A 23,627-nucleotide genomic window follows, 5' to 3' on the forward strand; every position below is an offset into this window, starting at 1 on the left:
TCCTCCATGCAGTTTCCTCCTCCCCCTCCATGCAATTTCTTCCTTCATGTAGTCTCCTCCTCCCCATGCAGTCTCCTCCTCCATCCCCCTGCAGTCTTCGAAACTTGCATGCAGTCTCCTCCTCCTCCCTTCAGTCTCCTCCTCCTCTCTTCAGTCTTCCCTACCTACATGCAGTCTCCTCCTCCTCCCTCTGTAGTCTCCTCCTCCGCCGCCGCCCTCTGCAGTCTCCGCCACTTACATGCAGTCTCCCCCTTCTCTCTTCAGTCTTCACTACGTAACTGCAGTTGCCCCCACCTACATGCAGTCTCTTCCTTCATGTAGTCTCCCCCTCCTCCTTCTCCCTGTAGTCTCCTCCTCCTTCCTGTAGTCTCCTGGCCCTCCTCCCTGTAGTCTCCTGGCCCCTGCCCCTCTAGTCTCCTGGCCCTCCCCCTGTGATCTGCCCCTCCTCCCTGTAGTCTCTTCCTCCTCCCTGTAGTCTCCTCCTCCTCCTCCTCCCTGTAGTCTCCTGCCCTCCCCTGTAGTCTCCCGCCCCACCCCCCATAGTCTCCTCCTCCTCCCTGTAGTCTCCTGCCCCCCCCTCTTATCTCCGCCCCGTGATCTTCTTCCTGTAGTCTCCTGCCCCTCCCCCTGTAGTCGCCACCCCCTGTAGTCTCCGGCCCCTCCCCTGTAGTCACCACCCCCTGTAGTCTCCGGCCCCGGCCCCTGTGGTCTCCTGACCCTCCTCCCTGTAGTCGCCACCCCCTGTAGTCGCCACCCCCTGTAGTCTCCTGACCCTCCTCCCTGTAGTCGCCACTCCCGTAGTCTCCGGCCCCTCCCCCTGTAGTCTCCTGACCCTTCCCCCTGTAGTCGCCGCCCCTGTGGTCTCCGGCCCCTCCTCCCTGTAGTCTCCGGCCCCTCCTCCCTGTAGTCTCCTGACCCTCCCCCTGTAGTCTCCGCCCCCTGTAGTCTCCTGCCCTGCTCCCTGTAGTCTCCTGCCTCTACCCCTGTGATCTCCTCCTCCTTTCTGTAGTCTCCTGCCCCCCCCTCTAGTCTCCGCCCCTCCTCCCTGTAGTCTCCTGCCTCTACCCCTGTGATCTCCTCCTCCTTCCTGTAGTCTCCTGCCCCCCCCCTCTAGTCTCCGCCCCCCCCCCTCTAGTCTCCGCCCCCTCTAGTCTCCTGCCCCTCCCCCATCTAGTCTCCTGCCCCTCCTCCCTGTAGTCTCCTGCCTCTCCCCCTCTGTAGAAGCGGAGCCCCTGTGTAGAAAGGCTCGGATAGAAGCTGCAGACTTCCGGGTTGGAGGAGCGCTGTACGGCACCTGGGCGGTCTTCTTCTATCAGACATTTCTCACACCGGCGTCTTCCCCTCCCCCTCACTCACCGGTATATCAGGAGCCGCCGCCTGTGCCGTCGCCGGTCCCCCGCATCACGTGACATGTCTGTTATTCGCCACTGACTTCCGGCGCTGGATGATGACGTGGTTTGAATATTCCTCAAGCCGCGTGATGCCGGCAGCCAATCAGCGAGGAGAGAAAATAGAGACACGTTGTACAGGGAGATCACATGACTGCGCCGACCAATCAGAGGCGGAGAAGAGCTGAGTGGGCAGTGTGTGTCTGTGTATGTTTGAGGTAGGTATATATATATATATATATATATATATATATATATATATAGTGTGAGGTAGGTGTGTATATATATATATATATATATATAGTGAGGTATGTAGATATATATATATATATATATATATATATATAGTGTGAGGTAGATTATACATATATATATATATATATATATACACACACACACCTACCTCACACACATATATATATATATATATATATTATAGTGTGAGGTATGTATATATAGTGTGAGGTAGATATATATATATATATATATATATATATATATATATATATAGACATGTAGAGGGCGGGGGTCGGGAGGATGTCACGTCGGACATGTAGAGGGCGGGGGTCGGGAGGATGTCACGTCGGACATGTAGAGGGCGGGGGTCGGGAGGAGGTCACGTCGGACATGTAGAGGGCGGGGGTCGGGAGGATGTCACGTCGGACATGTAGAGGGCGGGGGTCGGGAGGATGTCACATCGGACATGTAGAGGGCGGGGGTCGGGAAGATGTCACGTCGGACATGTAGAGGGCGGGGGTCGGGAGGATGTCACGTCGGACATGTAGAGGGCGGGGGTCGGGAGGATGTCACGTCGGACATGTAGAGGGCGGGGGTCGGGAGGATGTCACGTCGGACATGTAGAGGGCGGGGGTCGGGAGGATGTCACGTCGGACATGTAGAGGGCGGGGGTCGGGAGGAGGTCACGTAGGACATGTAGAGGTCGGGAGGAGGTCACGTAGGACGTGTAGAGGACGGGGGTCGGGAGGAGGTCACGTAGGACATATAGAGGGCGGGGGTCGGGAAGATGTCACGTCGGACATGTAGAGGGCGGGGGTCGGGAGGATGTCACGTCGGACATGTAGAGGGCGGGGGTCGGAAAGATGTCACGTCGGACATGTAGAGGGCGGGGGTCGGGAGGAGGTCACGTCGGACATGTAGAGGGCGGGGGTCGGGAGGATGTCACGTCGGACATGTAGAGGGCGGGGGTCGGGAGGAGGTCACGTCGGACATGTAGAGGGCGGGGGTCGGGAGGATGTCACGTCGGACATGTAGAGGGCGGGGGTCGGGAGGATGTCACGTCGGACATGTAGAGGGCGGGGGTCGGGAGGGGGTCACGTAGGACGTGTAGAAGGCGGGGGTCGGGAGGAGGTCACGTAGGACATGTAGGGGGTCGGGAGGAGGTCACGTAGGACATGTAGAGGGCGGGGGTCGGGAAGATGTCACGTCGGACATGTAGAGGGCGGGGGTCGGGAGGAGGTCACGTCGGACATGTAGAGGGCGGGGGTCGGGAGGAGGTCACGTCGGACATGTAGAGGGCGGGGGTCGGGAGGAGGTCACGTAGGACATGTAGGGGGCGGGGGTCGGGAGGAGGTCACGTCGGACGTGTAGAGGGCGGGGGTCGGGAGGATGTCACGTCGGACATGTAGAGGGCGGGGGTCGGGAGGATGTCACGTCGGACATGTAGAGGGCGGGGGTCGGGAGGATGTCACGTAGGACATGTAGAGAGCGGGGGTCGGGAGGATGTCACGTCGGACATGTAGAGGGCGGGGGTCGGGAGGATGTCACGTCGGACATGTAGAGGGCGGGGGTCGGGAGGAGGTCACGTCGGACATGTAGAGGGCGGGGGTCTGGAGGATGTCACGTCGGACATGTAGAGGGCGGGGGTCGGGAGGAGGTCACGTAGGACATGTAGAGGGCGGGGGTCGGGAGGAGGTCACGTCGGACATGTAGAGGGCGGGGGTCGGGAGGATGTCACGTCGGACATGTAGAGGGCGGGGGTCGGGAGGAGGTCACGTAGGACATGTAGAGGTCGGGAGGAGGTCACGTCGGACATGTAGAGGGCGGGGGTCGGGAGGATGTCACGTCGGACATGTAGAGGGCGGGGGTCGGGAGGAGGTCACGTAGGACATGTAGAGGGCGGGGGTTGGGAGGAGGTCACGTCGGACATGTAGAGGGCGGGGGTCGGGAGGATGTCACGTCGGTCATGTAGAGGGCGGGGGTCGGGAGGAGGTCACGTAGGACATGTAGAGGTCGGGAGGAGGTCACGTAGGACATGTAGGGGGCGGGGGTCGGGAGGAGGTCACGTAGGACATGTAGAGGACGGGGGTCGGGAGGAGGTCACGTAGGACATATAGAGGGCGGGGGTCGGGAAGATGTCACGTCGGACATGTAGAGGGCGGGGGTCGGGAGGATGTCACGTCGGACATGTAGAGGGCGGGGGTCGGGAGGATGTCACGTCGGACATGTAGAGGGCGGGAGGAGGTCACGTCGGACATGTAGAGGGCGGGGGTCGGGAGGATGTCACGTCGGACATGTAGAGGACGGGGGTCGGGAGGAGGTCACGTAGGACATGTAGAGGGCGGGGGTCGGGAGGAGGTCACGTCGGACATGTAGAGGGCGGGGGTCGGGAGGATGTCACGTCGGACATGTAGAGGGCGGGGGTCGGGAGGAGGTCACGTAGGACATGTAGAGGTCGGGAGGAGGTCACGTAGGACATGTAGGGGGCGGGGGTCGGGAGAATGGCACGTCGGACATGTAGAGGGTGGGGGTCGGGAGGATGGCACGTCGGACATGTAGAGGGCGGGGGTCGGGAGGATGGCACGTCGGACATGTAGAGGGCGGGGGTCGGGAGGATGGCACGTCGGACGTGTAGAGGGCGGGGGTCGGGAGGATGGCACGTCGGACGTGTAGAGGGCGGGGGTCGGGAGGATGGCACGTCGGACGTGTAGATGGCGGGGGTCGGGAGGATGGCACGTCGGACGTGTAGAGGGCGGGGGTCGGGAGGATGGCACGTCGGACATGTAGAGGGCGGGGGTCGGGAGGGGGTCACGTAGGACGTGTAGAAGGCGGGGGTCGGGAGGAGGTCACGTAGGACATGTAGGGGGTCGGGAGGAGGTCACGTAGGACATGTAGAGGGCGGGGGTCGGGAGGATGTCACGTCGGACATGTAGAAGGCGGGGGTCGGGAGGAGGTCACGTAGGACATGTAGAGGTCGGGGGTTGGGAGGAGGTCACGTCGGACATGTAGAGGGCGGGGGTCGGGAGGATGTCACGTCGGTCATGTAGAGGGCGGGGGTCGGGAGGAGGTCACGTAGGACATGTAGAGGTCGGGAGGAGGTCACGTAGGACATGTAGGGGGCGGGGGTCGGGAGGAGGTCACGTAGGACATGTAGAGGACGGGGGTCGGGAGGAGGTCACGTAGGACATATAGAGGGCGGGGGTCGGGAAGATGTCACGTCGGACATGTAGAGGGCGGGGGTCGGGAGGATGTCACGTCGGACATGTAGAGGGCGGGGGTCGGGAGGATGTCACGTCGGACATGTAGAGGGCGGGAGGAGGTCACGTCGGACATGTAGAGGGCGGGGGTCGGGAGGATGTCACGTCGGACATGTAGAGGACGGGGGTCGGGAGTAGGTCACGTAGGACATGTAGAGGGCGGGGGTTGGGAGGAGGTCACGTCGGACATGTAGAGGGCGGGGGTCGGGAGGAGGTGACGTAGGACATGTAGAGGTCGGGAGGAGGTCACGTAGGACATGTAGGGGGCGGGGGTCGGGAGAATGGCACGTCGGACATGTAGAGGGTGGGGGTCGGGAGGATGGCACGTCGGACATGTAGAGGGCGGGGGTCGGGAGGATGGCACGTCGGACATGTAGAGGGCGGGGGTCGGGAGGATGGCACGTCGGACGTGTAGAGGGCGGGGGTCGGGAGGATGGCACGTCGGACGTGTAGAGGGCGGGGGTCGGGAGGATGGCACGTCGGACGTGTAGAGGGCGGGGGTCGGGAGGATGGCACGTCGGACGTGTAGAAGGCGGGGGTCGGGAGGAGGTCACGTAGGACATGTAGGGGGTCGGGAGGAGGTCACGTAGGACATGTAGAGGGCGGGGGTCGGGAGGATGTCACGTAGGACATGTAGAGGGCGGGGGTCGGGAGGATGTCACGTAGGACATGTAGAGGGCGGGGGTCGGGAGGATGTCACGTAGGACATGTAGAGGGCGGGGGTCGGGAGAATGGCACGTCGGACATGTAGAGGGCGGGGGTCGGGAGGATGGCACGTCGGACATGTAGAGGGCGGGGGTCGGGAGAATGGCACGTCGGACATGTAGAGGGCGGGGGTCGGGAGAATGGCACGTCGGACATGTAGAGGGCGGGGGTCGGGAGGATGGCACGTCGGACATGTAGAGGGCGGGGGTCGGGAGAATGGCACGTCGGACATGTAGAGGGCGGGGGTCGGGAGGATGGCACGTCGGACATGTAGAGGGCGGGGGTCGGGAGGATGGCACGTTGGACATGTAGAGGGCGGGGGTCGGGAGGATGTCACGTAGGACATGTAGAGGGCGGGGGTCGGGAGAATGGCACGTCGGACATGTAGAGGGCGGGGGTCGGGAGAATGGCACGTCGGACATGTAGAGGGCGGGGGTCGGGAGGTTGGCACGTCGGACATGTAGAGGGCGGGGGTCGGGAGGAGGTCACGTAGGACATGTAGCGTGTGCGGGGGGATGTCACGTAGGACATGTAGCGTGTGCGAGGGTCTGGAAGAGGTCCTGTAGGACATGTAGCGTGTGCGAGGGTCTGGAAGAGGTCCTGTAGGACATGTAGCGTGTGCGAGGGTCTGGAAGAGGTCCTGTAGGACATGTAGCGTGTGCGAGGGTCTGGAAGAGGTCCTGTAGGACATGTAGCGTGTGCGAGGGTCTGGAAGAGGTCCTGTAGGACATGTAGCGTGTACGAGGGTCTGGAAGAGGTCCTGTAGGACATGTAGTGTGTGCGAGGGTCTGGAAGAGGTCCTGTAGGACATGTAGCGTGTGCGAGGGTCTGGAAGAGGTCCTGTAGGACATGTAGCGTGTACGAGGTTCGGGAGGATGTCCTATAGAGTGCAGGGGTCATACCACCCACAGTCTGTCCTCTCTGTCACACACACAGTTTGTTCCGGTCACACGCGGGTCCTCTTAGTGACGTCACATCCGGGGACATGGCTGTGGTCTGCACGGAACGATACGGCACTGGAGACATTCAGAAATATCTTCGGGATAAAGATGGGCGCATCACATGTCAGGAGTCGGCTCGGAATACATACGGCTCCCTGCGGGACTGCCTGGTGGTGAGTCTTCTGTTTAGGGTGAACACTGTATGGGGGGGGGGGGTTCAGGATTAAGCCCCCCGGTGGTTTTTTTTTTTTTTTTTTTTTTTTAGGATTGAGGGTATTGGGTTCCCTGAATGAGGGTAGCATGGAATAGGGGGAGAGGACTTGGTCATGCTGGGGAGAGGTAGGTTATCAGGTGGATGTGTGATTGGGGTGAAGAAAGGTGTGTTGGGGGGTTATATCTCTACTCTGGGTAGTATTAATGGGGTGATAAGTGTCCTCCTCACACTTTCTGTCCTTTTTTCAGTCTCTGTTCCTCCCACATGGCTTCCCAGACAGCGTGAGTGAAGACTACTTGGCGTATCAGCTGTGGGACACCATCCAGGTATTGCTGGGCAATTATACTGCAAATGAGAGACGTCCACCCTCTACTCCATCCTACATCGTTCCACCTCTGATTCCACCTGCTCTGATTACACCTCCCTATATGCATTTACCGTCATATCATCCTTCTTCACTTCACGCTCTCTCACCTGGTCGGGTCGCTCCTTGGTCGGGTCGCTCCTTGGTCGGGTCGCTCCTTGGTCGGGTCGCTCCTTGGTCGGGTCGCTCCTTGGTCGGGTCCCTCCTTGGTTGCACTCCTTTGTCGGGTCGCTCCTTGGTTGGATCCCTCCTTGGTGGGGTCGGGTCGCTCCTTGGTCGGGTCCCTCCTTGGTTGCACTCCTTTGTCGGGTCGCTCCTTGGTTGGATCCCTCCTTGGTGGGGTCGGGTCGCTCCTTGGTCGGGTCCCTCCTTGGTTGCACTCCTTTGTCGGGTCGCTCCTTGGTTGGATCCCTCCTTGGTGGGGTCGGGTCGCTCCTTGGTCGGGTCGCTCCTTGGTCGGGTCGCTCCTTGGTCGGGTCACTCCTTGGTCGGGTCCCTCCTTGGTTGCACTCCTTTGTCGGGTCGCTCCTTGGTTGGATCCCTCCTTGGTGGGGTCGGGTCGCTCCTTGGTCGGGTCACTCCTTGGTCGGGTCCCTCCTTGGTTGCACTCCTTTGTCGGGTCGCTCCTTGGTTGGATCCCTCCTTGGTGGGGTCGGGTCGCTCCTTGGTCGGGTCGCTCCTTGGTCGGGTCGCTCCTTGGTTCCATCCTACATCGTTCCACCTCTGATTCCACCTTCTCTGATTACACCTCCCTATATGCATTTACCTTCATATCATCCTTCTTCACTTCACGCTCTCTCACCTGGTTTGGTCGCTCCTTGGTCGGGTCCCTCCTTGGCTGGGTCCCTCCTTGGCTGGGTCGCTCCTTGGCTGGGTCGCTCCTTGGCTGGGTCGCTCCTTGGCTGGGTCGCTCCTTGGCTGGGTCTCTCCTTGGCTGGGTCCCTCCTTGGCTGGGTCCCTCCTTGGCTGGGTCTCTCCTTGGCTGGGTCGCTCCTTGGCTGGGTCTCTCCTTGGCTGGGTCTCTCCTTGGCTGGGTCGCTCCTTGGCTGGGTCGCTCCTTGGCTGGGTCGCTCCTTGGCTGGGTCGCTCCTTGGCTGGGTCTCTCCTTGGCTGGGTCTCTCCTTGGCTGGGTCTCTCCTTGGCTGGGTCTCTCCTTGGCTGGGTCTCTCCTTGGCTGGGTCTCTCCCTTGGCTGGGTCGCTCCTTGGCTGGGTCGCTCCTTGGCTGGGTCGCTCCTTGGCTGGGTCTCTCCTTGGCTGGGTCGCTCCTTGGCTGGGTCTCTCCTTGGCTGGGTCTCTCCTTGGCTGGGTCTCTCCTTGGCTGGGTCTCTCCTTGGCTGGGTCTCTCCTTGGCTGGGTCTCTCCTTGCTGGGTCTCTCCTTGGCTGGGTCTCTCCTTGGCTGGGTCTCTCCTTGGCTGGGTCTCTCCTTGGCTGGGTCGCTCCTTGGCTGGGTCGCTCCTTGGCTGGGTCTCTCCTTGGCTGGGTCTCTCCTTGGCTGGGTCGCTCCTTGGCTGGGTCGCTCCTTGGCTGGGTCTCTCCTTGGCTGGGTCGCTCCTTGGCTGCACGGTCTTTCTTTGGATCCATCCTCGATTGCACCCGCCTTGGTAGCATCCTCCTTGGTTGGTCCATCCTTGTTTATATTCTGCCTGATTGAACCATTTCCATCTCCTTCCCAGGCCTTTGCCAGCAGTGTGACTGGTTCGTTGGCTACTCATTCTCTTCTCCGTGGATCAGGTGTGGGTGACAGTTCAGCCACAGTCGCAGCGGCCACAGTCACATGGATCCTGAAAGGTGCACACACAAAGATTGCCTCATACCGTTGTATTGTCTGCCTTTTCTGTTTTCCCCCACCAATAAGCAGTCTCTCTTCTCTATAGATGGCACTGGGATGGTTGGACGGATTCTCTTCGCCTGGATGAAAGGGTATGAAGCTCCCAGTCTCTGGGAGTCTGGACTGTTTATATTTCAGGGAAGGGGGAGGGACAGGAATGGGGGTCTGATGTTTGTGTGGGGCAGTTTGTTGGGATCTGATACTTAGGAGAGCTGTTACTGCCACTCAGCGGTTTTATCTAAGCATTAGCAGGACCGGCGTCTGCCAATAAAGGAGCTGCTCTGCCGGGACCCCACCCTGAGATTCATGGCTGCTTTTTCTTTACTTAGGAGTCAGCTGGACTGTGATGCCAAGAGATGGAGGTAAGTGCTGTGTGTACGACCTTTCCAGAACCAGCTGTTCCCCGCTGTCCTTCAACCCTTCCGATATCACCCATTGTCCTCCGACCCTACCGATATCACCCACTGTCCTCCGACCCTACCGATATCGCCCACTGTCCTCCAACCCTACCGATATCACCCACTGTCCTCCGACCCTACCGATATCACCCACTGTCCTCCATCCCTACCGATATCACCCACTGTCCTTCAACCCTACCGATATCACCCACTGTCCTTCAACCCTACCGATATCGCCCACTGTCCTCCAACCCTACCGATATCACCCACTGTCCTCCGACCCTACCGATATCACCCACTGTCCTCCATCCCTACCGATATCACCCACTGTCCTTCAACCCTACCGATATCACCCACTGTCCTTCAACCCTACCGATATCGCCCGCTGTCCTCCGACCCTACCGATATCACCCACTGTCCTCCGACCCTACCGATATCACCCACTGTCCTTCAACCCTACCGATATCACCCACTGTCCTTCAACCCTACCGATATCACCCACTGTCCTCCGACCCTACCGATATCGCCCGCTGTCCTCCGACCCTACCGATATCACCCACTGTCCTCCGACCCTACCGATATCACCCACTGTCCTCCGACCCTACCGATATCACCCACTGTCCTTCAACCCTACCGATATCACCCACTGTCCTTCAACCCTACCGATATCACCCACTGTCCTTCAACCCTTCCAATATCGCCCACTGTCCTCCATCCCTACCGATATCACCCACTGTCCTCCGACCCTACCGATATCACCCACTGTCCTCTGACCCTACCGATATCGCCCGCTGTCCTCCATCCCTACCGATATCACCCATTGTCCTCCATCCCTACCGATATCACCCGCTGTCCTCTGACCCTACCGATATCGCCCACTGTCCTCTGACCCTACCGATATCGCCCGCTGTCCTCCATCCCTACCGATATCACCCATTGTCCTCCATCCCTACCGATATCACCCGCTGTCCTCCGACCCTACCGATATCACCCACTGTCCTCCATCCCTACCGATATCACCCACTGTCCTCCATCCCTACCGATATCACCCACTGTCCTCCATCCCTACCGATATCACCCACTGTCCTCCATCCCTACCGATATCACCCACTGTCCTCCATCCCTACCGATATCACCCACTGTCCTCCATCCCTACCGATATCACCCACTGTCCTCCATCCCTACCGATATCACCCGCTGTCCTCCATCCCTACCGATATCACCCGCTGTCCTCCATCCCTACCGATATCACCCGCTGTCCTCCATCCCTACCGATATCACCCGCTGTCCTCCGACCCTACCGATATCACCCGCTGTCCTCCATCCCTACCGATATCGCCCACTGTCCTCCGACCCTACCGATATCACCCACTGTCCTCCATCCCTACCGATATCGCCCACTGTCCTCCGACCCTACCGATATCACCCACTGTCCTCCATCCCTACCGATATCACCCACTGTCCTCCATCCCTACCGATATCACCCACTGTCCTCCATCCCTACCGATATCGCCCACTGTCCTCCATCCCTACCGATATCGCCCGCTGTCCTCCGACCCTACCGATATCGCCCGCTGTCCTCCGACCCTACCGATATCGCCCGCTGTCCTCCGACCCTACCGATATCGCCCGCTGTCCTCCGACCCTACCGATATCGCCCGCTGTCCTCCGACCCTACCGATATCGCCCGCTGTCCTCCGACCCTACCGATATCGCCCGCTGTCCTCCGACCCTACCGATATCGCCCGCTGTCCTCCGACCCTACCGATATCGCCCGCTGTCCTCCGACCCTACCGATATCGCCCGCTGTCCTCCGACCCTACCGATATCGCCCGCTGTCCTCCGACCCTACCGATATCGCCCGCTGTCCTCCGACCCTACCGATATCGCCCGCTGTCCTCCGACCCTACCGATATCGCCCGCTGTCCTCCGACCCTACCGATATCGCCCGCTGTCCTCCGACCCTACCGATATCGCCCGCTGTCCTCCGACCCTACCGATATCGCCCGCTGTCCTCCGACCCTACCGATATCGCCCGCTGTCCTCCGACCCTACCGATATCGCCCGCTGTCCTCCGACCCTACCGATATCGCCCATTGTCCTCCAACCCTACTGATATTGCCAAATATGCATAAAACTGCCTACCCTCCTATGGCTTTATTTGTTCTCCAACCCCAGCCTCCCCTCCATCCTACTAATCTGGTCTCTCCTCTGACTCCTCCTATGTCATCCCGCTTTTTATGTTGTCCTCTGACGTCTCTAATCTAACAGATGGTCACATGTTTGACGGTTAGTTTTGGGATCTCCAGACCTGCGGGGCACCTTGCTCCTCATCTTTAGTTGGTGACTTTCCATGCAGCTGTGACCGTATTTTTCCTCTTTTTAGGCTTTTTGCCGATGTGCTGAATGATATGGCAATCTTCATGGAGATTGTGGCTCCTGTCTTCCCATCATGCTTCACTCTGACGGTGTGCACGGCTGGACTCTTCAAGGTCAGGAGACGCTAGTGCACATTCTTTATGATGGACAATTGAGAAGGATCTCCGGAGGCAGTGCAGTGGGAGGGGCAATGGACAGAGACAGGGTCTGTGGAGGCAATGCAGGGGGGAGGGGTATAGACTCTCAGGAGGATGGAGGGCTATAGGCTCTATGTTGGCAGTGGGGGGGGGGGGGGGCACTATAGGCTCTACGGAAGCAGTGAGGGGAGGAAATCTAGGCTCTACAAAGGCAGTGCATAGGAGAGGGGTATAGGCTCTGCATAGGTAGGAGGGAGGAGGAGTATAGGCTCTGCAAAGACAGTTCAGGTGGAGGGCTATAGGCTCTGTGGAGGGAGTACAGGGGGGGATGGCTATAGGCCAGTGATGGCGAACCTTGGCACCCCAGATGTTTTGGAACTACATTTCCCATGATGCTTCAGTACACTGCAGAGTGCCAGAGCATCATGGGAAATGTAGTTCCAAAACATCTGGGGTGCCAAGGTTCGCCATCATTGCTATAGGCTCTGTGGAGGCGTAGAATGGGACTGCGCCCCTAGGAGGCGTAGAATGGGACTGCGCCCCTAGGAGGCGTAGAATGGGACTGCGCCCCTAGGAGGCGTAGAATGGGACTGCGCCCCTAGGAGGCGTAGAATGGGACTGCGCCCCTAGGAGGCGTAGAATGGGACTGCGCCCCTAGGAGGGGTAGAAGGGGACTGCGCCCCTAGGAGGCGTAGAAGGGGACTGCGCCCCTAGGAGGCATACCATGGGACTGCACCCCTAGGAGGCATACCATGGGACTGCACCCCTAGGAGGCATACCATGGGACTGCACCCCTAGGAGGCATACCATGGGACTGCACCCCCTAGGAGGCGTAGAATGGGACTGCACCCCCTAGGAGGCGTAGAATGGGACTGCACCCCCTAGGAGGCGTAGAATGGGACTGCACCCCCTAGGAGGCGTAGAATGGGACTGCACCCCCTAGGAGGCGTAGAATGGGACTGCACCCCCTAGGAGGCGTAGAATGGGACTGCACCCCTAGGAGGCGTAGAATGGGACTGCACCCCCTAGGAGGCGTAGAATGGGACTGCACCCCCTAGGAGGCATACCATGGGACTGCGCCCCTAGGAGGCATACCATGGGACTGCACCCCTAGGATGCATAGAATGGGACTGCACCCCTAGGAGGCATACCGTGGGACTGCACCCCTAGGAGGCATAGGCTCTGTGGAGGAGGGGGATGTAAATGGAGCAGGGATAGGTTCTGTGGAGGAGGGGGAGGAGTATGGAGCAGGGATAGGCTCTGGAGGAGGGGCAGGGGAGGAGTATGGAGCAGGGATGGGCTCTGGAGGAGGGGCAAGGGAGGGGTATGGAGCAGGGATGGGCTCTGTGGAGGAGGGGCAGGGGAGAAGTATAGGGCAGAAGGATAAGGTGGGGGTTGGGTCTGTAATGGCGGAGTAGTGGTGCACTCTAGGCTCTGTCTTGGTAGAACTGGCAGCATATATGTCTAATGGTGTGTCTGTGTTCTCTGCTGCAGTGCATTGTGGGGGTTGCTGGAGGGGCCACACGTGCCGCTCTTACAGTTCATCAAGCCAGAAGAGACAACATGGCGGATGTCTGTGCCAAAGACGGGAGTCAGGTCAGTGCTGAGCCCCCCCCCCACCCCCCCTCCCCATCTCATGTGAAGAGCTGTGCCCACATTCCTCTATAGCTGGGTAATCATTTTGTTATTGGGGTTATTGATTTTGTTATTGTGGTTATTGATCATGTCATTGGGGTTATTGATCAGGTCATTGGGGTTATTGATCAGGTCATTGAGGTTTTTTGATCAGGTCCGGATTTTTGATTGTGTCCTTAACAAGAATTGTGAACATGTGGTCTCATTTATTGTTTTTTGGGGGGCTAGAGGTCCTTGGAATGGTATAATGAATGGATGAAAAGGTTCCTGAGTCTGATAGTGCAGCTCTGAGTGTTTGGATCCCCTCATCCATTCAGCATACAAATCATGTGAAGGGATCACTCTCTCTTCTTGCTGTCTACACGTCGCTCTCTGGGCTGTCTCTCTAACACAGAGTGCTTCATGCAGGAGACGCTGGTCAACCTCGCCGGGTTACTCGTCAGCCTTCTGGTTGTCCCTTTGGTGTCAGAAAATCTGTGGTAAGTAGAGGAAATTTTTATCTATAGTCTGTAAGAATGACAAACAGAAGTGTGGAAGAGAATGTTCCAGATATGGGGAGGAGCAGAGGAGGCGATGAGCAGCGAACGGGGTAAATTCAGCCAGAGTGGAAGGTAAAAAATGAAGATCATCGGAGGAGGAGTGTCATATATCTACACTAATGTTTGCCTGTCAGCTTACCTCTCCATGTGTTCAGCTTAAGAGGCCAGCCGTCCTTCACCTGGCTGCTTAAGTAATCTCTCCTCAAAGCATGTCTCCACGCCAGGCCCAATCAGGGAACTCTATATTAACCTGTGCACTGCAAGCCACCTCTGCTGATCAATATTGTGTGTTTGGCTTCTGTGTTCTCCTTGTTGTGTGTTCTACGTCTGATTCCAGTTACCGATCTTGGCGTGTTCTTGACTGTCCTTGTCTGCTTCATATCCCAACCTTGGCGTGTTCCTCGACTATCCTTACCTGCTTGTTCCCCCGACCTTTTGCTATCTTCTGACTGTCCTTACCTGCTTGTTGCCCCGACCTTTTGCTATCTTCTGACTGTCCTTACCTGCTTGTTGCCCCGACCTTTTGCTATCTTCTGACTGTCCTTACCTGCTTGTTGCCCCGACCTTTTGCTATCTTCTGACTGTCCTTACCTGCTTGTTGCCCCGACCTTTTGCTATCTTCTGACTGTCCTTACCTGCTTGTTGCCCCGACCTTTTGCTATCTTCTGACTGTCCTTACCTGCTTGTTGCCCCGACCTTTTGCTATCTTCTGACTATCCTTACCTGCTTGTTGCCCCAACCGTTGACTATTCTTTGTTGTCTCAGTCTGCTGCTTTCTCTCTACCTCCCTGTAGTCTACCATGAGCATGAGCTGGGGGGCCCTAGGGGTATAGGGGAGAGATATATGAGGTGTGAGGAGGATCAGAGGGGACATCACATGGGACTGTGGAGGAGAGATATGAGGTGTGAGGGTCAGAGGGGACATCATATTGGACCGGGGAGGAGAGATGTGAGGAGGATCAGAGGGGACATCGCATGAGACAGAGGAGGGGACATATAAGGTGTGAGGAAGATCAGAGGACATCACATGGGACAGAGGAGAGATGTGACAGTCAGAGGGGGACATTATATGGGATTGAGGAGGAGAGCTATGAGGTGTGAGGAGGATCTGAGGGAACATCACAAGAGACCGTGGAAGAAAGATATGAGGTGTGAGGAGGATCTGAAGGGACATCACCTGGGACTGAGGAGGAGAGATATGAGGTGTGAGGAGGATCACAGTGAATGTTACATGGGACTGAGGAGGATAGACATGAGGAGGATTGAATGGGACATCAGACAGGACAGATATGTAGAAAGAGGAGAGGTAGAGATGTGGAGGATCTGAGGGGATATCAGGGCAGATGTGTAGGACGAGGAGGGCAAAAGGTGTGGGAGATCTGAGGAGACATCAGGCAGGAAAGATCTGTAGGACTCAGAGGGAAGAGATATGAGAGGTGTGGAGGATCTGGGGGGACATCGGACAGGACAGATCTGTAGGACGAGAAGGGGATCGGGTGTGGGGGATTGGAGGGGACATCAGGCAGGAGAGATCTGTAGGACTCGGAGGGAAGAGATATGAGAGGTGTGGAGAGTCGGAGGTTATGTCAGATGAGACAGGTCTGTAGGACTCGGAGGGAAGAGATATGAGAGGTGTGGAGAGTCGGAGGTTATGTCAGATGAGACAGGTCTGTAGGACTCGGAGGGAAGAGATATGAGAGGTGTGGAGAGTCGGAGGTTATGTCAGATGAGACAGGTCTGTAGGACTCGGAGGGAAGAGATATGAGAGGTGTGGAGAGTCGGAGGTTATGTCAGATGAGATAGGTTTGTAGGACTCGGAGGGAAGAGATATGAGAGGTGTGGAGAGTCGGAGATTATGTCAGATGAGACAGGTTTGTAGGACTCGGAGGGAAGAGATATGAGAGGTGTGGAGAGTCGGAGATTATGTCAGATGAGACAGGTCTGTAGGACTCGGAGGGAAGAGATATGAGAGGTGTGGAGAGTCGGAGATTATGTCAGATGAGACAGGTTTGTAGGACGCAGAGGAAAGAGATATGAGAGGTGTGGAGAGTCGGAGGTTATGTCAGATGAGACAGGTCTGTAGGACTCGGAGGGAAGAGATATGAGAGGTGTGGAGAGTCGGAGATTATGTCAGATGAGACAGGTTTGTAGGACTCGGAGGGAAGAGATATGAGAGGTGTGGAGGATCAGAGGTTATGTCAGATGAGACAGGTTTGTAGGACTCGGAGGGAAGAGATATGAGAAGTGTGGAGAGTCGGAGGTTATGTCAGATGAGACAGGTCTGTAGGACTCGGAGGGAAGAGATATGAGAGGTGTGGAGAGTCGGAGGTTATGTCAGATGAGACAGGTCTGTAGGACTCGGAGGGAAGAGATATGAGAGGTGTTGAGGATCTGAGGGGACATCAGACAGGACAGATCTGTAGGACGAGAAGGGGATCGGGTGTGGGGGATTGGAGGGGACATCAGGCAGGAGAGATCTGTAGGACTCGGAGGGAAGAGATATGAGAGGTGTGGAGAGTCGGAGGTTATGTCAGATGAGACAGGTCTGTAGGACCCGGAGGGAAGAGATATGAGAGGTGTGGAGAGTCGGAGGTTATGTCAGATGAGACAGGTCTGTAGGACTCGGAGGGAAGAGATATGAGAGGTGTGGAGAGTCGGAGGTTATGTCAGATGAGATAGGTCTGTAGGACCCGGAGGGAAGAGATATGAGAGGTGTGGAGAGTCGGAGGTTATGTCAGATGAGACAGGTCTGTAGGACCCGGAGGGAAGAGATATGAGAGGTGTTGAGGATCTGAGGGGACATCAGACAGGACAGATCTGTAGGACGAGAAGGGGATCGGGTGTGGGGGATTGGAGGGGACATCAGGCAGGAGAGATCTGTAGGACTCGGAGGGAAGAGATATGAGAGGTGTGGAGAGTCGGAGGTTATGTCAGATGAGACAGGTCTGTAGGACTCGGAGGGAAGAGATATGAGAGGTGTGGAGAGTCGGAGGTTATGTCAGATGAGACAGGTCTGTAGGACTCGGAGGGAAGAGATATGAGAGGTGTGGAGAGTCGGAGATTATGTCAGATGAGACAGGTTTGTAGGACTCGGAGGGAAGAGATATGAGAAGTGTGGAGAGTCGGAGGTTATGTCAGATGAGACAGGTTTGTAGGACTCGGAGGGAAGAGATATGAGAGGTGTGGAGGATCAGAGGTTATGTCAGATGAGACAGGTTTGTAGGACTCGGAGGGAAGAGATATGAGAGGTGTGGAGAGTCGGAGGTTATGTCAGATGAGACAGGTCTGTAGGACTCGGAGGGAAGAGATATGAGAGGTGTGGAGAGTCGGAGGTTATGTCAGATGAGATAGGTTTGTAGGACTCGGAGGGAAGAGATATGAGAAGTGTGGAGAGTCGGAGGTTATGTCAGATGAGACAGGTCTGTAGGACTCGGAGGGAAGAGATATGAGAGGTGTGGAGAGTCGGAGGTTATGTCAGATGAGATAGGTTTGTAGGACTCGGAGGGAAGAGATATGAGAAGTGTGGAGAGTCGGAGGTTATGTCAGATGAGATAGGTCTGTAGGACCCGGAGGGAAGAGATATGAGAGGTGTGGAGAGTCGGAGGTTATGTCAGATGAGACAGGTCTGTAGGACTCGGAGGGAAGAGATATGAGAGGTGTTGAGGATCTGAGGGGACATCAGACAGGACAGATCTGTAGGACGAGAAGGGGATCGGGTGTGGGGGATTGGAGGGGACATCAGGCAGGAGAGATCTGTAGGACTCGGAGGGAAGAGATATGAGAGGTGTGGAGAGTCGGAGATTATGTCAGATGAGATAGGTCTGTAGGACTCGGAGGGAAGAGATATGAGAGGTGTGAGGGATTGGAGGGGACATCGGTCAGGACAGATCTGTAGGACTTGGAGGTTATATCGGATGAGACAGGTTTGTAGGACTAGAAAAAGTGTAGAAGCTTTGTCACATCTTCCTTGTCACATAGATATTGATGATTTGGGTATTTTTAGTAGTCTGATCAAAGTCTGTTTTCTTTTTTTTGTCTTTTAAGGGTAACCTACCTTCTCTTTCTTTTCCTCACCTCCCTCCACCTTTATGCAAATTACAGAGCTGTCCGCTCAGTTGTCATGGACACTCTTAACCAGTCACGGCTTAGTATCATCCTGGAACATTTTTTGCAACAGGGACGGATTCTTAGACCAGCTGAAGCTAATTGCATGGAGCCGCTATTACCTGGTATGTCATTATTGGAGGGCAGAGCTCGCAGTATGATTGGCACATTTATCAGCTCTGAGTAGTTGTGGTGGGATGGTCATGATGTTCCTCTCTCCAGTTGTGGTGGTGTGGTAGGTCATGATGTTCTTTTCTCCAGTTGTGGTGTGTTAGGTCATGGTGGTGTTCTCTCGTGGTGTGGTATATGATGATCTTTTTTCCAGTAGTGGTGGTGTGATAGGTCATAGTGTTCTTCTCTCCAGTCGTGGTGGTGTGGTAGGTCATAGTGTTCTTCTCTCCAGTCGTGGTGGTGTGATAGGTCATAGTGTTCTTCTCTCCAGTCGTGGTGATGTGGTAGTGTTCTTCTCTCCAGTCGTGGTGGTGTGGTAGGTCATAGTGTTCTTCTCTCCAGTCGTGGTGGTGTGGTAGGTCATAGTGTTCTTCTCTCCAGTCGTGGTGGTGTGATAGGTCATAGTGTTCTTCTCTCCAGTCGTGGTGATGTGGTAGTGTTCTTCTCTCCAGTCGTGGTGGTGTGGTAGGTCATAGTGTTCTTCTCTCCAGTCGTGGTGGTGTGGTAGGTCATAGTGTTCTTCTCTCCAGTCGTGGTGGTGTGGTAGGTCATAGTGTTCTTCTCTCCAGTCGTGGTGGTGTGGTAGGTCATAGTGTTCTTCTCTCCAGTCGTGGTGGTGTGGTAGGTCATCATGTTCTTTCCAGTTGTGGTGGTGTGATAGGCCATGATGTTCCTCCCTCCAGTCTAGGGCTGCAACTAACGATTATTTTCATAATCAATTAGTTGGCATATTTTTCTTTTCAATCGGTTAATAACCTTAAAAAAAAAAGTGTGGTGTATAATTTAGTTAATATGTAAAGTTTTTTTTTTTTTTTTTAAAGTCAATTTATTCTTAAATATCTCTATGCAGTGGTAAATATACATAACCAACCATATGGTTGGGGAGCAAAATCTCTAATCCACTCTGAGAATAACAGGCAGAAGAGATATATACTGTATATGCTGTTAGAGGAGATAAACAATGTATATACTATTAGAGGAGATATATACTGTATATACTATTAGAGGAGATATATACTATTACAGGTAGGGGTGCACCGAATGGGTTTTATTGGTGCCGAAACCGATACCGAAAATTAAAAATACACTAGGCCGAAAACCAAAACCGATACCGAAACTCACCGATAACGAAAATAACTGTTTGTTTTTATAAAACATTTTTATACAGAAGACGGTCAGAGACTGGTGACACGGTACAGGAGGTGGTCAGAGCCTGGCGACATGGTACAGGAGGTGGCCAGAGCCTGGCGACATGGTACAGGAGGTGGCCAGAGCCTGGCGACATGGTACAGGAGGTGGCCAGAGCCTGGCGACATGGTACAGGAGGTGGTCAGAGACTGGCGACGTGGTACAGGAGGTGGCCAGAGAGACTGGCGACGTGGTACAGGAGGTGGCCAGAGAGACTGGCGACGTGGTACAGGAGGTGGCCAGAGACTGGGGACATGGTACAGGAGGTGGTCAGAGACTGGGGACATGGTACAGGAGGTGGTCAGAGACTGGTGACACGGTACAGGAGGTGGCCAGAGCCTGGCGACATGGTACAGGAGGTGGCCAGAGCCTGGCGACATGGTACAGGAGGTGGCCAGAGCCTGGCGACATGGTACAGGAGGTGGCCAGAGAGACTGGCGACGTGGTACAGGAGGTGGCCAGAGACTGGGGACATGGTACAGGAGGTGGTCAGAGACTGGCGACGTGGTACAGGAGGTGGCCAGAGACTGGGGACGTGGTACAGGAGGTGGCCAGAGCCTGGCGACATGGTACAGGAGATGGTCAGAGACTGTGGACATGATAAAAGAGATAAGTGCAGCCAGTGTTGCCCCCCCAGTGCAGCCAGTGTTGCCCCCCCAGTGCAGCCAGTGTTGCCCCCCCCAGTGCAGCCAGTGTTGCCCCCCAGTGCAGCCAGTGATGCAGCCAGTGTTGCCCCCCAGTGCAGCCAGTGATGCAGCCAGTGTTGCCCCCCAGTGCAGCCAGTGATGCAGCCAGTGTTGCCCCCAGTGCAGCCAGTGTTGCCCCCAGTGTAACCAGTGATGCCCCCTGTGCAGCGAAGAGAGAGGAGAGCCGCCTCCGCCGTCTAGTTCAATAGAGCGCCGGGAACATCACAGCTTTAATTTCAATAACTGTGTGTTCCCCCGTCGCGCACCGTCACATACAGCCCCCCCCCTTGTCCGGGCACATTGATAGACAGATCACTCGTCCAATCTGGATGGGTGATCTGTCTGTCAAAGTTCCCCGGACAAGGGGGAGGGGCTGTATGTGACGGTGCGCGACGGGGAACACACAGCTATTGAAATTAAAGCTGTGATGTTCCCGGCGCTCTACTCAACCAGACGGTGGAGGTGGCTCTCATGCGCTATACACCCCCCATGATGGGCGGCACCAGGGGCGAGGGCAGTGCTCCGCCCCCGCCCCATTTTCAGCTCAATTATCGGCCGTTTTTTTCCTTTTGGAAAATTGCCGAAAAGGGCATTTTCGGCCGATATGTTTCAGCGGCCAAAATTTCGGTGCATCCCTAATTACAGGAGCTATATCCTGTATATACTATTACAGGAGATATATACTGTATATACTATTAGAAGAGATATACTGTATATACTATTAGAGGATATATCTTTGTGGTGGGGTGATAGGTCATGTGTTCTTCTCTCCAGTCTTTGTGGTGGGGTGATAGATCATAATGTTCTTCTCTCCAGTCTTTGTGGTGGTGTGATAGATCATAATGTTCTTCTCTCCAGTCTTTGTGGTGGTGTGATAGATCATAATGTTCTTCTCTCCGGTGTTCGTGGTGGTGTGATAGATCATAATGTACTTCTCTCCGGTCTTTGTTGTGGTGTGATAGGTCATAATGTTCTTCTCTCCAGTCTTTTTGTGGTGGGGTGATAGGTCATGTGTTCTTCTCTCCAGTCTTTGTGGTGGTGTGATAGATCATAATGTTCTTCTCTCCAGTCTTTTTGTGGTGGGGTGATAGGTCATGTGTTCTTCTCTCCAGTCTTTGTGGTGGTGTGATAGATCATAATGTTCTTCTCTCCAGTCTTTGTGGTGGTGTGATAGGTCATGTGTTCTTCTCTCCGGTGTTTGTGGTGGTGTGATAGATCATAATGTTCTTCTCTCCAGTCTTTGTGGTGGTGTGATAGGTCATGTGTTCTTCTCTCCAGTCTTTGTGGTGGTGTGATAGGTCATGTGTTCTTCTCTCCGGTGTTTGTGGTGGTGTGATAGATCATAATGTTCTTCTCTCCGGTCTTTGTTGTGGTGTGATAGATCATAATGTTCTTCTCTCCAGTCTTTGTTGTGGTGTGATGGGTCATAATGTTCTTCTCTCCAGTCTTTGTGGTGGGGTGATAGATCATAATGTTCTTCTCTCCAGTCTTTGTTGTGGTGTGATAGATCATAATGTTCTTCTCTCCAGTCTTTGTGGTGGTGTGATAGATCATAATGTTCTTCTCTCCGGTGTTCGTGGTGGTGTGATAGATCATAATGTACTTCTCTCCGGTCTTTGTTGTGGTGTGATAGGTCATAATGTTCTTCTCTCCAGTCTTTTTGTGGTGGGGTGATAGGTCATGTGTTCTTCTCTCCAGTCTTTGTGGTGGTGTGATAGATCATAATGTTCTTCTCTCCAGTCTTTTTGTGGTGGGGTGATAGGTCATGTGTTCTTCTCTCCAGTCTTTGTGGTGGTGTGATAGATCATAATGTTCTTCTCTCCAGTCTTTGTGGTGGTGTGATAGGTCATGTGTTCTTCTCTCCAGTCTTTGTGGTGGTGTGATAGGTCATGTGTTCTTCTCTCCGGTGTTTGTGGTGGTGTGATAGATCATAATGTTCTTCTCTCCAGTCTTTTTGTGGTGGGGTGATAGGTCATGTGTTCTTCTCTCCGGTGTTTGTGGTGGTGTGATAGATCATAATGTTCTTCTCTCCAGTCTTTGTGGTGGTGTGATAGGTCATGTGTTCTTCTCTCCAGTCTTTGTGGTGGTGTGATAGGTCATGTGTTCTTCTCTCCGGTGTTTGTGGTGGTGTGATAGATCATAATGTTCTTCTCTCCGGTCTTTGTTGTGGTGTGATAGATCATAATGTTCTTCTCTCCAGTCTTTGTTGTGGTGTGATGGGTCATAATGTTCTTCTCTCCAGTCTTTGTTGTGGTGTGATGGGTCATAATGTTCTTCTCTCCAGTCTTTGTTGTGGTGTGATAGGTCATAATGTTCTTCTCTCCGGTGTTTGTGGTGGTGTGATAGATCATAATGTACTTCTCTCCGGTGTTTGTGGTGGTGTGATAGGTCATAATGTTCTTCTCTCCGGTGTTTGTGGTGGTGTGATAGGTCATAATGTTCTTCTCTCCAGTCTTTGTTGTGGTGTGATAGGTCACGTGTTCTTCTCTCCGGTCTTTGTTGTGGTGTGATAGGTCACGTGTTCTTCTCTCCGGTGTTTGTGGTGGGGTGATAGATCATAATGTTCTTCTCTCCGGTGTTTGTTGTGGTGTGATAGATCATAATGTACTTCTCTCCGGTGTTTGTGGTGGTGTGATAGATCATAATGTACTTCTCTCCGGTGTTTGTGGTGGGGTGATAGATCATAATGTTCTTCTCTCCGGTGTTTGTGGTGGGGTGATAGATCATAATGTTCTTCTCTCCGGTGTTTGTGGTGGGGTGATAGATCATAATGTTCTTCTCTCCGGTGTTTGTGGTGGGGTGATAGATCATAATGTTCTTCTCTCCAGTCTTTGTGGTGGTGTGATAGGCCATGGTGTTCTTCTCTCCGGTGTTTGTGGTGGTGTGATAGGTCATGTGTTCTTCTCTCCGGTGTTTGTTGTGGTGTGATGGATCATAATGTACTTCTCTCCAGTCTTTGTTGTGGTGTGATAGGTCATGTGTTCTTCTCTCCAGTCTTTGTGGTGGTGTGATAGGTCATAATGTTCTTCTCTCCAGTCTTTGTGGTGGGGTGATAGATCATAATGTTCTTCTCTCCAGTCTTTGTTGTGGTGTGATAGGTCATAATGTTCTTCTCTCCGGTGTTCGTGGTGGTGTGATAGGTCATAATGTTCTTCTCTCCGGTGTTCGTGGTGGTGTGATAGGTCATAATGTTCTTCTCTCCAGTCTTTGTTGTGGTGTGATAGGTCATAATGTTCTTCTCTCCAGTCTTTGTTGTGGTGTGATAGATCATAATGTTCTTCTCTCCGGTCTTTGTGGTGGGGTGATAGGTCATAATGTTCTTCTCTCCAGTCTTTGTTGTGGTGTGATAGGTCATAATGTTCTTCTCTCCAGTCTTTGTTGTGGTGTGATAGATCATAATGTTCTTCTCTCCGGTCTTTGTTGTGGTGTGATAGATCATAATGTTCTTCTCTCC

The 23,627-nt window shown here is 54.7% G+C and overlaps 2 protein-coding genes across 3 annotated transcripts in view; one reads left to right on the forward strand and one right to left on the reverse strand.

Moving 5' to 3' along the window:
* LOC143981289 (uncharacterized) overlaps window positions 1-1,481 on the reverse strand; it is a 28,497-nt gene extending 27,016 nt beyond the window's left edge. The window contains exon 1 of the mRNA XM_077479088.1: window positions 1,357-1,481. Coding sequence (XP_077335214.1) covers window positions 1,357-1,412 — 56 coding nt within the window. The 5' untranslated portion in view covers window positions 1,413-1,481. The remainder of the gene's footprint in view (window positions 1-1,356) is intronic.
* The window catches only part of LOC143981290 (RUS family member 1-like), a 33,900-nt gene continuing 11,738 nt past the window's right edge, over window positions 1,466-23,627 (forward strand). Inside the window, exons 1-10 of one of the 2 annotated variants that reach the window (XM_077479089.1) lie at window positions 1,466-1,606; window positions 6,524-6,701; window positions 6,991-7,068; window positions 8,782-8,896; window positions 8,983-9,028; window positions 9,266-9,298; window positions 11,721-11,826; window positions 13,345-13,446; window positions 13,894-13,964; window positions 18,069-18,253. In XM_077479089.1, coding sequence (XP_077335215.1) covers window positions 1,539-1,606; window positions 6,524-6,701; window positions 6,991-7,068; window positions 8,782-8,896; window positions 8,983-9,028; window positions 9,266-9,298; window positions 11,721-11,826; window positions 13,345-13,446; window positions 13,894-13,964; window positions 18,069-18,253 — 982 coding nt within the window. In that variant the 5' untranslated portion in view covers window positions 1,466-1,538. The remainder of the gene's footprint in view (window positions 1,607-6,523; window positions 6,702-6,990; window positions 7,069-8,781; window positions 8,897-8,982; window positions 9,029-9,265; window positions 9,299-11,720; window positions 11,827-13,344; window positions 13,447-13,893; window positions 13,965-18,068; window positions 18,254-23,627) is intronic. The other variant, XM_077479090.1, reaches the window with a different exon arrangement.

The sequence above is a fragment of the Lithobates pipiens genome, unplaced genomic scaffold, assembly GCF_037356315.1.
Source record: "Lithobates pipiens isolate NorthernLeopardFrog02 unplaced genomic scaffold, aLitPip1_a1.2 Scaffold_133, whole genome shotgun sequence".
Taxonomy (NCBI): Eukaryota; Metazoa; Chordata; class Amphibia; order Anura; family Ranidae; genus Lithobates; species Lithobates pipiens.